The sequence below is a fragment of the Drosophila melanogaster genome, chromosome 3R (assembly GCF_000001215.4).
Source record: "Drosophila melanogaster chromosome 3R".
Lineage (NCBI taxonomy): Eukaryota > Metazoa > Arthropoda > Insecta > Diptera > Drosophilidae > Drosophila > Drosophila melanogaster.
Genome location: NT_033777.3, coordinates 1,581,619 through 1,597,579, shown reverse-complemented (window position 1 = coordinate 1,597,579; position 15,961 = coordinate 1,581,619). Strand labels below are relative to the sequence as shown.

The following is a 15,961-nucleotide window of genomic DNA, read 5'->3' as shown; positions in this document are numbered from 1 at the left end:
CATAGCTGTGAAGAGCAATGTAGTCTAGTTTTAGATAATATGCAAAGTCAGTTATCGGAACTTGAAGAAAACAATAAATTGTTTATGATGCAGTCTAGATCTAGAAGCAAGCGTGCTCCTTTCGAATTTATGGGTTCTTTGTATCATATTTTATTTGGTGTAATGGATGAAGATGATAGAGAGCAATTAGAAGAAAATATGAAGAATTTGTTAGATAACCAAAACAACCTTGATACACTAATTCAAAAACAAACATCTGTGGTTGATTAAAGAAAAGTAGTTGGTTGTTTAAGGTTCCTGTGAATTCAAAAGTCCGTCTGCAATGTACTGACTCTCAAATTGAATTGTTCGATTTGCCTCAGCAAGGAGTTTTAAGCATTGCGCCATATTGTACGGCAAGAACCGACGATAAAATTCTAGTTGCCCACCATAACATTCAGTCCGAAAGTGAAGAATTATTATCAACACCTTATATAGGAGAAGTTAGTGAAGTGCCGAAGATTATTCGGGATCCGCTGAAACTATCAATATTAAATCATACTGAGGAATTTGAACGATTGAATAATGAAATTAAATTTATGAAAGAGAATCATCACAAATTGAAAGATTTAGATTTCCATCATATTTCCGGACATGCTGGATTAATTATTGCTTTAATAATAATGGTAGTATTAATATATTTTTCATACGGAAATGTGCTGTGCAACAGAGAATGCAAGCAATAACCTTTGCAGGTCCGTTGCCAGTACTATAAATATCAATAGTAAATAAAAAATAAAAGTATATATATATAACAAAAAAAAATATACAGTCCACTATATCGTTGTTTAAGAGAAAATGTACTTCTACATAGAAAAAAATAAAAATAAGTTAATTGAGTACAAATTGTTGAATTAAAAATAATAAAACCATAATTGTAATCCAATAAAATTAAAAGCCATGAACACTAGGGCCATTGAAATCTTAGTTGCAAAATAAATGAACGTATATCAAATAAATACAGTCCAGTACTGTTATAAATGCAACTAATATACAAATGTACATCTCAGCTTTGCTGGCACTTTGGCAGAATGTTCACACATGAACACGAATAGATTTAAAGACTTACAATTTTGGGCTCCGTTCATATCTTATGTAAATGAATCGAGAGCGATAATTTATATTTAGGATTTTGTTATCTAAGGCGACATGGGTGCAGTGCTCCACATGAGTCAGTGACTTGAGATCGTTCCCCGCCTCCTAAAATAGTCCCTTAGTGGGAGACCACAGATAAGGTTCTCGCCGCTCAAGATAGGCAGATGTGCGGGAGCGTGGGACCTCGATAAGGCGGGGACTATTTACTTAGGCCTCTGCGTAGGCCATTTACTTTAAGATGCGATTCTCATGTCACATATTTAAGCCGAAGATATTTCCAAATAAAGTCAGTTTCTTACAAAAACTCAACGAGTAAAGTCTTCTCATTTGGGATTTTACACTGACCTTGTTTGGTTACCAGCGCATGAATAGGTACGAATAAATATAATAACTATAATGACTCAGGCGCTAGTTTTAATCTTATTCGATCCGCTATACCCAATAGAGCTACATAGATACAAACGCAAGTTATATTGGGTTTTGAGCGATCCTTTTACACAAAATTGACAAAAAACCTCATGTGTTAGAGTATTACCCGTTAGAGTATCTCCCGAATCTAAATACCATTCATACGAACTGGAGACACTAGCAGTGGTAAATGCTATTAAACACTTCCGACATTCTTTGCAGGGACGTAAATTCATAGTTTATACTGAATGTAATTCATTAAAGTCCAGCCGCACAAAAATAGTTTTAAGACCGAGTTTGCATGGTAGACGGTGGGCGTTTTTATAGGCGTTTGATTTCGAAATAGAGTACAGAAAAGGCGAGCGAATGGCGCATGTGGATTTTCTCTCTCGGAATCCAGTGCTCGAACAACACAAAAGTTTGAATATGGTATCAGAATTACGAATCAATTTGACCGAAGTTTCTGAAAACTCGTTGGTTTCAGAAGAACAGCGAGATACCGAGGTACAATAAATATTTTTATAGTTAAAGAATAATGAGTTACCAGGAAATCTGGACAAAACATATGAATTGCGCAAGGGAATACTACACAGAAAAATATGTCTAAATAAGTGCGTGGAAAAAAAGCATGACATGTAAATAACCTAAGCCACTTGAAGGCTGAGCTGCATCCCATTCCTAAAAAAGAATGCCGTGGCATACGACTCATATTGTCATCACAGGCAAATTGAGTGGTAAAAATGATTTTAAGGAATACATCTTCGTCCTTATAGATGCTTTCACCAAGCTTGTTTACTTATATCACACACTAAATATAAATTCTGAAAGCTGAAATAAGGCTGTAAAATCAGCCGTGTCCTTATTTGGTTTACCCAGTCGAATTATAGCAGATCAGGGACGTAGTTTCGCAAGTAAAAGTTATCGCGAATTTTGCTCCCCTCGAAATATTAAGTTACATTTAATTGCTACTGGTACAAGTAGAGCAAACAGTCAGGTAGAACGGGTCATGAGTACCCTGAAAGGTATGCTGACGGGTGTCGAAACTAGTCAGAGATCGTGGCAGGATGCTTTGTCTGAATGCAGCTAGAATTGTATGATTAATCGTGTGACCAAGTTTAGAATTATTGATTGGTAAGGAAGCTCGACCTTTTGATGATGATGAGGTAGGCAAAGAAAATTTGATAAAGGAGGCTAAACAGAATATGGAAATTCAAGCAAAATACGACAAAAATAGGTTTGATAAAAATATGTTTAAAAGCAATACCAAATCATCGGATACTCGATAAGTTATGTATAGATAGGTAAAAGATATGTTATCGCGAGGGGGGTATGTGTAAAAGGAACTACACAAAAGATAAGTTAAATTATGTGTTGAATGAACTACACAAATAATAAGTTAAATTATGTGTTAAAGGAACTACACAAATGATAAGTTAATTTTGTGTAAAAGGAACTACACAAATTTGTTTGGTTTAAAAAAAAAATTTAAAAGAAGTGTTAAAGGAATTACACGAATGGTATGATTTATTAAATTTAAATTACGTTACGAAAATTTAAATAATTTAATTATTTTATGATAATGAATGAAGTTGAAACTGATTTGTATCAGTAACAAATTAAATGAAAACATTCTTTAAAATATTCAGAGAGTCTTTGAATCCTGAAGTATTGTCACTTATGTGGTAAAGTTAAGACAACACACGAGGAAACTATAAAAACCAGAAAGATTAAAGATTGAGATTATGCAGAGATTATGCATGCAGATTTTATTTCAATTTTTGTATTCCCGCTACTAGTAGAGTAAAAGGGTATTCTATTCGCTGAAAAGTGTTTTCGACTATATAAAGTATATGTCGCAGATCATTTAAATGAAACGAAATTTCGTGTTTCTGCTTGGCACGCGCCATGCAGACGCCTCTTTTTATTTTTCTGATACGCGGCAGACAACCGTTAGAGTTTCTGCCGAACGTAGTCTGGTCGCGGGTAGGAGCGGGTGGGAAGTAGATGTCTGTACGAAAACGAGAAGCATACAGAAAAATGCGGTGTGCATAAGTATTGGTGTATGCGGACTAGAACAACTGTCTTAATTGTGTTGGTATTGCATGTAAAGTCAAGAACTACGCATAATTCTGATTTTGTGAAGAAGAGATCAGTCAGTCAGTTTTCGATCGTTACGCATAACAGACATGCCTCGCTCAAGCGCCAGAAAACGTCGCGCGAGCCATAACGAGAGTAGTGAAGAGGAAGAAGGGCATCCTGATGACTCTTCGACATCAGAAGTGGGATCGCCTATACCTACTTTGAACAATGAAAATAGTTTGCTGACAATTTTGGAGTCGCAAAATCGCCATTTTTCCGAACTTTTGAAACAAGTGCAACACGCACAAAGAGAGTCAAGAGAATCGTTTGCTGTGGTATTGCCCAGGTTTAATCCTGAACGTGCGGGATCAGATGCGCAATCCTGGTGTTCAACGGTGGACTACATCTTGTCCGAAAACCAACTGGAAGGCAGCGCTCTTGTGATGACCCTTAGCAAATCACTGGAAGGAAGCGCGTCTCATTGGCTTTCACAGACTTGCTTTCCTGGTATATCATGGCCACAGTTTCGAGAATTGTTTTTGCAACATTTTGCGTGAACAGAAACATTAGCGGCAGCAGTTATGAATCTGCTAAATGGACGCCCTGCGGAAGGCGAGTGCCTGTCGTTATACGGAAGCCGAATGGTTACTTCGCTTATGGCCAAATGGAAGACGCTGAGCGTGGAGCAAATCGCAGTCTCCATTACACTGGCGCATGCAGCTGGAATTGACAGGCGTTTGCGGCGTTTAGTTTTCACTTCCGACATCAACACTCGGAACGAGCTGCACCAAGAACTAAAGGCCTATTCATTCGACGCTAGACCGAGCCACCTTCCAAACGATGGTACATCAGAGCCGCCAGGAAAACGAGCTAAGCCCTACTTCAAGTGTCACAACTGCGGAAAGCCTGGTCATAAAAAGGCGGATTGTCGATCAAAAACAGTGGCAGTGCACGTTCAGCAACCCGACAGGCAACCATCAGGGAAAGACCGGTCTACTTTGACTTGTTTCAACTGCGGAAAAGCTGGACACATCTCTACCGTATGTCCTGATCGTCAGGAGCGTTCATCGTCTAGCAAAAATAACATTGTTAAAGATGTCAACATCTGTACCGTTTTTGAGCCCGTAGGGACGTTTTCGCAATCTGGTGAGTCGTTCCAATTTTGTTTTGATTCTGGAGCCGAGTGTTCACTCATCAAGGAGGCTACTTCGCAGAGACTATCTGGATCCAGAATGGGCAACGTAGTTATTTTAAGGGGTCTTGGTAGCAATATTATTTGTAGCACTTTGCAGATATTGGCTAATGTTTTGATAAGTGAACGCTCATATGAAATATTGTTTCATGTAGTGTTAGACAATTATATTAAGTATGACGCTCTGATTGGTCGAGATATTTTGAGCGAGGGAGTCGGTGTGACAATAACATCAACATCTCTTACTATGTTTAACGAAAAATCTATATTGTCTGTTGAAGTTTCCGAAAAGAATCCCGATTTGGCTAATGTTGACACCGATTTGCGTGGAAGAATATTCAGGGTCATTCATAAATGGAATTCCACTAAGCCGTGTGACTACGGGCCAGTTAGAAATTCGCATGATTGATCAGAATAAGACGGTTCAAGGGCGCCCATATAGGTTGAGTGTAGAGGAGAAGGAAAAAGTTCGGCATTTAATTCAACAGTTGTTAGAATCAAACATTAGAGACATTATTATAGAGAGCTAAATGCAAATACCGTTTCAGACAGGTACCATTTGCCGCTAATTTCTGAACAAATAGCCAGGCTGAGTGGTGCTAGGTTTTTCAGCTGTATAGACATGGAAAGCGGATTTCACCAGATCCCAATTCACCCGAATTCAGTCGAGCGAACGGCATTTGTTACCCCAGAAGGCCAGTACGAATACTTGACTATGCCATTCGGGCTTAAGAATGCACCTTCTGTATTCCAAAGAGCTATTAATCGTGCCTTAGGTAATCTTACCCATTCGTATGCCATTGTTTATATGGATGACGTAATGATAATTGGACGTACAAAAGAAGAAGCTTTTGATAGATTGCGAGTAGTACTGCAAGCACTTACGCATGCTGGATTTTCTTTTAATATTACAAAATGTTCCTTTCTTAAGTCTTTTGTTGAATATTTGGGTTTCGAGGTTAAGTCAGGTGAGATTCGGCCAAATCCCAGGAAAATTCGAGCCCTTATGAATTTGCCACCTCCGCAGTCCGTCACTCAGTTGAGACAATTTATTGGGCTAGTCTCGTATTTTCGACAATTTGTACCCAAGTTTTCACAACTGATGAAACCTCTTTACGCCTTTACTTCAAAGAGCAGGTCATTTTTGTGGGAATTGGAGCATGAACAAATACGGCAAAAAGTAATATCTATTTTAACTAATGAACCTGTCCTTACTATATTCGACCCACAATTTTCTATCGAGCTCCACACAGACGCGAGTTCTGTCGGCTACGGCTATTTTGCTGCACCGGATTGAACAGAAGCCTCGAGTTATCGAATATTTTAGCAAGATGACATCTTCAGCAGAATCGCGTTACCATTCATATGAACTGGAGACACTTGCTGTCTACAATTCTATAAAACACTTTCGCCATTACTTGCATGGCCGTCATTTTGTTGTGTTTACTGATTGCAATTCGCTAAAAGCCTCTCGTACAAAGATAGAACTGACCCCTAGAGTTCATAGGTGGTGGTCGTACATGCAATCTTTCGAATTTGATATTCAGTATAGACCAGGTGAGCGTATGGCTCATGTTGACTTTCTGTCTCGGAATCCGGTTCCAAAAATTGTCAAGAATTCCATAGGCGTAGTCGAAAGGCATATCAATCTGACAGAAATATCCGACAACTGGTTATTGGCTGAACAGCAAAGAGACGAAGAAACTTCTTCCATTATCTCTAAATTGCGTAATAATGAATTGTCCGAGGATTTGGCCAAGACTTATGAACTACGGTCTGGAACTCTGTACCGAAAAATTCAAAGAAATGGAAAGACTCGATGTCTGCCCATAATCCCAAAGCAGTTTAGGTGGTCCGCTGTCAACAACGTACACGAGTCAGTTATGCATCTCGGGTGGGAGAAAACTCTTGAGAAAATGTACGAGTTCTATTGGTTCGATAAAATGTCTAAGTATGTTCGCCAATTTGTGGACAACTGTATTACTTGTAGATTATCAAAACCTCCGTCTGGCAAAATACAATCCGAACTCCAACCCATTCCTAAAATTGACATCCCGTGGCATACGGTTCATGTGGATATTACAGGTAAACTTAGCGGAAAAAGCGACCACAAGGAGTATATAATTGTGATGATAGACGCATTTACCAAATTTGTCTATCTCTCTCATACTACGAAGCTAGACACCGATAGTTGCATTAAGGCAGTGAGGTCTGTTATATCATTATTCGGTGTCCCCTCCCGACTTATTGCTGATCAAGGTCGTAGTTTTGCTAGTTCAGCTTTCCGTGATTTCTGCTCAGCACAGAAAATGGATTTACATTTAATTGCCGCAGGTGCTAGTCGTGCCAATGGCCAAGTGGAGCGAGTCATGAGTACTCTAAAGTCCATGCTGACTGCGGTTGAAACTGGCCCGGGATCTTGGCAGGATTCTTTATATGAGATTCAGCTGGCCCTTAATAGCACGCCCAATAGAGTTACTAAAGTCAGTCCATTAGAGATACTCATTGGCAGAGAAGCAAGGCCATTTGGGCTTACACCTGTTGTAAAAGAACAAAATATTGTCGATGTTGGCTTAGTTAGAGAAATAGCAAAACGCAACATGGAAAAGAATGCCAAAATTGATAAAGCTAGATTCGATAAAAACAAAGCCACTATTGTAAGACACAAGCTAGGAGACCATGTTTTACTTAAAAATGAAGAGCGTCACCAGACCAAATTAGATCCTAAGTTTAAAGGTCCATTTGTAGTGGCCGAAGTATTACCAGGAGATCGATATAAACTCAAAGCATTAAATAATAACCGAACTTATAAATATTCTCATGAATCTTTGCGATGTATGCCTGAGAAGAGGATTACCACAGTATTTGAAGATGAAGGCACAGAAGATGCCAGTGATCAAGCCAGTGAGGGCTGTGATCTTGAGAATGACTAAAAATTTGTAAACCTCCGGACCTATTCCAAATGCGACTTTCTCTACCTCATGGGTGCCCGAGTTAAGTGGTTCGCCATTTTGTTGCACTTAAGCTTAAATTTGGTAACGGTTGGTGGTGTGAGTTAACTGGCCGGCTTATAGACTGCGTCATCTGGGTGCCACGTATGTTGGCCGGATTGTCGAGTTGTAAGCTGTGAGCTAGGCTAACAAAAGATGGACTGGCCGGTTTGAAAAACTGTGCGCTAGTAGAAAAATGTATTGAAAATCAAGAACGTTAACGATTTATGTTTGAAGAAGACAAAATTATGATTGTTTGATTGAAAGCTGATGGTAGTCCGGTTCTCATGGCTTAAATGTAATAAATGAAATGTTTTAAATATTTGTATTGGTTTGATTTAAAGTAATAAAGAATGAAGAATAACTTTATATTTTGAAAAAAAAATAAGCCTTTGAAAGATTCTGTTTAATTATTGAGAGACTGTTAGCACACGAGGACGTGTGATAGGTCAGGAAGGCCGTGTCGCAGATCATTTAAATGAAACAAAATTTCGTGTTTCTGCTTGGCACGCGCCATGCAGACGCCTCTTTTTATTTTTCTGATGCGCGGCAGACAACCGTTAGAGTTTCTGCCGAACGTAGTCTGGTCGCGGGTAGGAGCGGGTGGGAGGTAGATGTCTGTACGAAAACGAGAAGCATACAGAAAAATGCGGTGTGCATAAGTATTGGTGTATGCGGACTAGAACAACTGTCATAATTGTGTTGGTATTGCATGTAAAGTCAAGAACTACGCATAATTCTGATTTTGTGAAGAAGAGATCAGTCAGTCAGTTTTCGATCGTTACGCATAACAGACATGCCTTGTTCAAGCGCCAGAAAACGTCGCGCGAACCATAACGAGAGTAGTGAAGAGGAAGAAGGGCATCCTGATGACTCTTCGACATATATATATTCTCGATACAAGGTTGAGATTCAGCATACAGATTCTAGAGATAAAGACACAGCGACTCCCCCTCTAACGCCCACAAACCGTACAAAACTGCCACACCCACACTTTTTATAAACGTGTTGATATTTTTTCACAAATATCTAATCTTGTCTCTACTTTATAGTTATAAGTTGTACCTGATATACAGTACAGATATATTAAAGGGTAAAGAGCTATAGACAAAATTGTCATTTATTACCTGTTGGGTTACCTCTTCCAAAACACATTAATATGCAGTCCTCTTTCCAGTATTATTTCAATATTTTCATTTAAAAAAAGTGTATTATAAAAAATCTTAAACTTTACTTACTTCTTCGTCAAGATTTTTAACCAAGTTGTTCCAGTTGTCATTTATTTCTTTAATAAGTGCATTCTCAAATGCTCCCTTTGATTCGCATAAAAAATCAAACATATTGTCCAGGTTAACGGTGTTCTGTTTAATTGAAGATCTCGCAGTATTGCTGTCAGAATCATTCTTATCGGAAAGTGGCTTAGCTGAGGCGCGAATGTTATCTGAAATATGAGCCAGCACACTTAGTTCTTCTTGTATTGACCTGAAATATTAAACAGAAAAAATCTATTATCTTAGTGTAAGTTAACCCAAGCGGTTCTCACGGAGTAAAAGTGCAGAATTGCAAGCCATATCCGGTGGCCTGCATGCGCGGTCAGGAAAATGCTGGCCGTGCACTCCAGGGCCAACGGCCTGGAGCCCGTCCGGAGAACTCGCGGAGCGAGTGATCAGACCGGATGAAGAACTGCTGACCTGGCTCTTTGGCGGCAGCGCTGCAGCGGGCCGGAGCCCTCAAGCTGCAGCTAGATCGAAATTTAGTTTAGTAATAATTTGTACTCCTGAGCGTAAGCTTATTAACCCCGAAAATGATCATTGAGCTCCCAATGTGTGCAGTTCTACGAATCTGCTTGCTCTTCAACGCAATTACTAAAATTGGATACTTCCCTCAAAAGTGGAAGAAATGATCCCTAAGCCTGGGAAAGACAGAACACAGCCATCATCATACAGGCCAATAAGCTTACTTACTTGTCTATCCAAGTTATTTGAAAAAGTGCTGCTGCTACGCATCAGCCCCCACCTCAAAACACACAACACACTTCCATCGCACTAATTTGGTTTTCGAGCAAAACATGGAGCCATTGAACCGCATCACAACAGAAATTCGCACTGCCTTTGAACACTGTGAATACTGCACAGCTCTCTTCTTAGACGTTGCACAAGCATTCGATAGAGTATAGCTGGATGGATTTATGTTTAAAATAATCAAACTGCTGCCTCAAAACATACATAAGCTTCTAAAGTCTTACCTATATAAAAGAGTGTTCGCGGTTAGATGCAGTTCAAGCACTTCAAGCGATTATACTATAGAAGCCGGAGTGCCTCAAGGAAGTGTCCTGGGCCCAATTCTGTACATCCTATACACGGCGGACATCCAAACAAACTACCAGCTAACGATATCCACATTCGCTGATGACACTGCAATACCAAGTCGATCCAGATGCCCAGTAAAAGCTACGATGCAACTAGCACGCCATCTAACTTGTGTAGAACAATGGCTTGCAAATTGGCGCATACGAGTAAACGAAGGAAAGTGCAAACAGGTAACATTTACCCTAAACAAACAAACCTGCCCACCCTTGGTAATGAACCGCACGCTCATCCCACAAGCCGGAAACACATAGAGGCCAAGACGACGCACCTCAGACTAAAAGCAAGAGATCTACACTGGCTTATAAACTTTCCCCCTTCCTTAAGCTTGGAGTACAAAGTCCCCTTATATAACTCCGTTTTAAAACCCATATGGACCTATGGCTCCGAGCTATGGGGCAACGCATCGAGAAGCAACATTGACATAGTACAGCGAGCACAGTCTAGGATTCTGAGAACCATTACTGGAGCTCCATGGTATCTTCGGAACGTGAATGTACACAGAGACTTACAAATAAAACTTGTCATTGAGACAATAGCAGAGAAGAAAGTAAAATACAATGAAAAACTAGCCTCACATCCAAATCCGCTTGCAAGAAAACTTATTCGAGTATGCAGCCAAAGCCGACTGCACCGGAACGACCAACCAGCCCAGAGTTAAATTTGTAAGGCCACACAGCACGATTCATTTCATAAAATGATATTTAGTTAGTTTAGAATAAGATTTGAAAACTTATTGTTAGTCTCTTAAGTAAAAGGGAAGATTCAATAAATAAGCAAAACATTGAAAAAAAAAACAAATTACCCTCACCCTAACGGGTGTGTGGAAATAAAGAATCAATAATAAATAATCAACCAACCGACTTTTATAATTGGCGCCCAACGTAGTCGACTCACGTGATACGGGTGCAATAAAAATTGCAAGTGAAAACAAAGTCTCATGCGATAATAAAAAATTAAAAAACGGCGAGGTGCAAAATTAAGTGTAACGCAAAAAATAAAAAATAAAAAACATAAAAAGTACAAAAAAGAAAATCAACAAATAAATTCCCAACTTTTAACAAAATGGAGAATCCATAGATACGGAAAATATAATTATCTACAGACTCTTGATTGACTCTTTTTTTACACTGACTAATATACAGAAATACCGAGAACATCTCCTCAGACGAAGAAGTCTTAGAACTCGCCCATAAAAGGGAAAAATATCAGTTCGAAAATCCATCAACCAGTAAGGTAGCAACAATGCAGGCAGAACAGATTGCGAATATGGAGGCATCCATAATCGTCGCACTGCAAAAGCAGGAAGAATTATTCGAGGCAAAATTAGCCTCAATTATGGGGAAGTTAGACTTGTTAAAAAAAAAAAATACAAAAATCCAAACATTCAAGGAAATTGAATTTAAACCAGAGATTGAATGCAATGAACCCCTTGATATGGTCAAATCTTTCCCAGAATTCGATGGGAAGCAAGAGGATTACGTCTCTTGGAGACAAGCCGTTACTGCGGCATACAAAATTTTCCCGTTGTTCGAGGCAACCGGCAACCGGCACTATCAGGCCGTAGGAATTTTAGGAAATAAAATAAGGGGCCCAGCGGCTGCTGTTTTGGCCTCCTTCAATACGGTATTTAATTTCCATGCCATTCTGACCCGTTTAGATTTTACATCTGCCGACAAAACGCCGACACATGTAATAAAACAGGAACTAAGTCTGTCAAGACAGGGCGATTTACCACTACTCAAATATTATGATGAAATAGAGCGGAAGCTAACGCTTCTTACAAACAAAACATGACTCATGACGCAGCGGCCGTCTTGAATGAGCACCACAGAAATGACGCTTTACACGCGTTAATATCTGGCCTAAAAAAATAATTAAAAATAACCGTTTTTCCGGCACAACAACAGGACTTGCCTTCAGCTTTGGCGTTAGCCCAAGAAGCCGAGTCAAGTAATGAAAGAAGTGTTTTTGCGGCGACCTTCGCCCGACACAATGAGGACAAAACGTATAAGCCAAACAACCAGCGACAAGCAGGTTGGAGAAATTCGCATTCCTACAACGAACATAATCAAAATTCGGGAGCAGTGAAAAAGAATCCAAATTTTGTCAGAACTCCAAAGGGAGTGAATAATCAAAGTGGTTCCTTTAAAAAAAGGTCACACAACAGTGCAAGGTATGGCCAAGACCAACCGGCACCAGAGCCAATGGAGGTCGACACCTCCTCCCGGCTCAAACAACCCACAACATGGCAAAAAGGCCAGTCGGCACGGTCTCGACAAAAAATTTACTTCATGCCGGAAGAAAACACCGATGAATAAGATTACGACTCCGTTGTCCAAGCCAGCGCCATAGAAATAGAGGATGAACTGGACGAAGAGGACTCCTGCAATCCTGAAAAATCGATATCGACATGACAACTTTGAAATAACACATTCCAGAAATTACCATCACCCTAACGGGTGTCTGGAATTAAAGAATCAGCAATAAATAATCAACCAACCGACTTTTATAATTTGTATATCTCAAAGATTTATAAAACCCGATACTTATTTCTACTCTTTTAAGTTAAAGGGAGAATAGAGTAAACATGCTTTGTTATTGTTGATATTGGACATTTTAAAGTCAGTTTGACCATGCTGACCGTGCGCCTTCTTCGCCGGCTGCTGTTTGTGCTGTTTGTGCTGTTTGATCAAGTTACTCTGCCGTGGGTATCGCAACATTGTTGCACGCGCATCCGGCTAACCCTATTCAGCTTAGCTTTTCTTTACTTACATATATAAGTCAATTATTATTTTTAAATAAATTATTAATAATAAATAATAAAAAGAATTTGAAGTGAGAACAACGACCTTATTAATTAAAGTTGGTGGCAGAGGATCAACGTCGGATTTCCGCCTTTGACTATAGATGTGAAAACAGAGAATGTTAATCAGAGTAATGACGAAGAGCGTCAGAAGGGTTATTCTGTTGACCGTTGAATGGACTTTTATGTGCTTCAGCTGTCCAGCAATATTTATATGCAACGCTTTCAGTGCTTCGAGTTATAAAACCTGAAGACTTTCTTTTTCCTCAGCTGTACTCTGTAAAAGAGGCGGTCCAGAAGACAAGGCTTCTGGTTCAAAGTTACTAAGCTGCTTGTCGATAATCATTTAGACATTAGACATTAGCTGAACTCGGCAGGTGCCTTCTAGGTGAATCTCGATTGTTGTTCCAGGATACTCCATGGTAAATGTTTAATAGGATGATTAGGTCGTCGACTTTTTCTAATTTCAATAGCGCGTTCCTGCCTTAAACTAAAACGGTTTTTTTATCGTATATTTTTATACTTTCTATTGTTTTACAATTCACCATAGGTGAAGTTTGGGAATAAAAAAGATTTATTCAATTTTAGGTGTATCATTTTGTTGTTTTTAACTATGGGTTTTATAATGATGTCTCGGAATTACATTTCTTCTAAGAACGGAACTTTAACAATATACAAAATTGTTGTTTTCTTATGTAGAACTGTGCCGTTGGAAAACTGCATAATTTCTTTATTTCTATTTATTTAAAATACTTTCTCTATGTTAAGTAATTTATCTTCGATTACTCCTTAAGATTGAGATTGAACCAGAAATCAAGCATTAAAAAAAAACTATGTTCAATCAATTGATAAACTCCAGCATCGTCTGGACTCTAAGATACACCAAAAGAGTGTTTTTTTTTTACTTTTGTGCTTGTAAAACCAGCGGAGGTTTTTTAATAATTTCTTTTATATTTTTATTTAATTATTTAAGCATGTGATTTTTTAAAATCTCTTCGCAAGTGAATCTATCTTTATTTGTGCACTAGTTTCAACAAATTAAATAATTCTTTGACATTTTCTGCCTTTGTGTTTTGTTTACTCACCTTTCGTGCGTTGTTCGCAATGCTATTTGGTGTTTCTTTTGTATGCACATAAGCTGCACTGTGCACCCACACTCTCGCTCTCCCACACAAAATCTAAAGTTCTTTGCGTGCAGACTAATTTTTGGCGGTACTTTTAACAGCTCGCTTGCTTTGATTTTGTCTTTGTACAGTGGTCCGAATTCAAAAAATATGGATACAAATGTTGTCTTCTTTCACACTAAGTGCGCTAGTTTTAGCGGCAGAACAAGTAATGATCTAGCTAAGTGACCAAATCTAAAATAGATACTTGCCTAGGAGTTGAGAACGAGATTAAAGAAAGGTGGCTGGAAAGGACAATCAGTCCTTTCCTTTTAATCAAACAGTTTTGGCGCAGCTAGAGATAGTGTTCGCCGATGATCTACTTTCCGCGCTAATTCTGTTCCGTTTAGCGTACCCTCACAAGAAGTGGAAAAATTTAACTTTTTCTAACATTCTTACATTTCATCTTTCAAGATAATGATGAGCTATTTGGGCCGGATAGTATGGTGGTAAAAGAGTTTGAAGCTAAGACTAAAAATATGAAAAAGGGGTGGTCATTAAACTTCCCTAACGTGGCCAGAACACAGCACCATCCGCCTCTTCATCTGCTTCCTCTTCTTAAAAAAAAAAACGATTATCTGGTCTTACTATTCCCTATCAAAATGCTAGCAGCTTGCGTAGCAAACTAACTTATCTGTATTCTGATAGCCTTTCCCTTGCATCCCATATAATTGTGTTTACAGAGAGTTGGTGCTTCAGGTATATACACAATATCATCGTATGATCGTTAATCCAGACGGAAAGGTAGTCTTTATTGCGATTAGGTCTACCATCCAGTTGAAAATATTACGTGCTCTTACATCCCGCCGTCTTTTGAATTCCCAGAATATTTAAGCCATGTGTCCGATATCCAAAACATCTCAAAAAGACCTTCTAATAAGGACAAATTTATAGTTCGCGGTGATTTTAATATACCTGGTACAATGTGGTCTTTAGAAGAAAAATTGAATAGTGACGGGCTGCTCGAATTATCGTTGTCGCATATTACTAATACTCTAAATAAATATTTTACCGTGCCTAATGCTCAGTGTTCAAATAACTATTTAAACTGTTATAAAGTGCAGTTCGCGCAGGATCCGAAACAGTTTTTTTTTAATTTTGTTAACACTATGTGGAAAATAATTTCTTGCCTTTCCACGCTATTGGTTAGTTAGTTTTTAGTTATTAGTATTAATCGGCAAAGTTTATTCATCAGCTTATTCATGAACGTAACACTCTATGGCTTTCGGTTGAAGTCAATTTATTACCAATGTTCCTTACAAAAATTAGTAGTCTTGCCATTGACACTGCGTCGTTCTGCCGTTCGCACTTGAGTAATCTGTCTTCTCCCTCTCACCGCCCTTCCGATGGTTGGTTGGCAATACCGGTCGCCACAAACGGCATACGTGTAACAAAACGCAACAACGGTTCAAATTAGCAAACCAGTAAGTTATTGATAGTCTTAATAGCGGTATTGAATAAATCAAAATCTTTAGAAAAAGGACGAAAAATCTGCCTTTTTATATTAATCATTGAACATTTTACTGCATATATCAAAGACATTAAAATGGGTTCACAACTAACACGACAAGGAATATTTAATCCAATACTTTTAAAGCATTACAACCTTGGTAATTTTAGCTAGTTAGTCTGGTATAACACCGCTACTAGCGAAATATTCCTAATGTCTCCCATTCCCACAAGTACAATTGAACAGCCTCTATTCCTTATCACCCCCTATCACAACAATAAGGTACAAATTATTAATGAAAATATAAATGCAAGTTTTATCTACACAATATTCATGTTTTAAATACACAAGCAAAAATATTAATAAAGACTAT

General features: G+C 38.6%; 1 protein-coding gene across 1 annotated transcript in view; it reads right to left on the bottom strand.

Annotated features, from left to right (window-relative positions):
• Nucleotides 1–15,961, bottom strand: part of Myo81F (Myosin 81F) — a 1,965,857-nt gene that overhangs the window by 935,353 nt on the left and 1,014,543 nt on the right. The window contains exon 12 of the mRNA NM_001316563.1: nt 9,042–9,285. Coding sequence (NP_001303492.1) covers nt 9,042–9,285 — 244 coding nt within the window. The remainder of the gene's footprint in view (nt 1–9,041; nt 9,286–15,961) is intronic.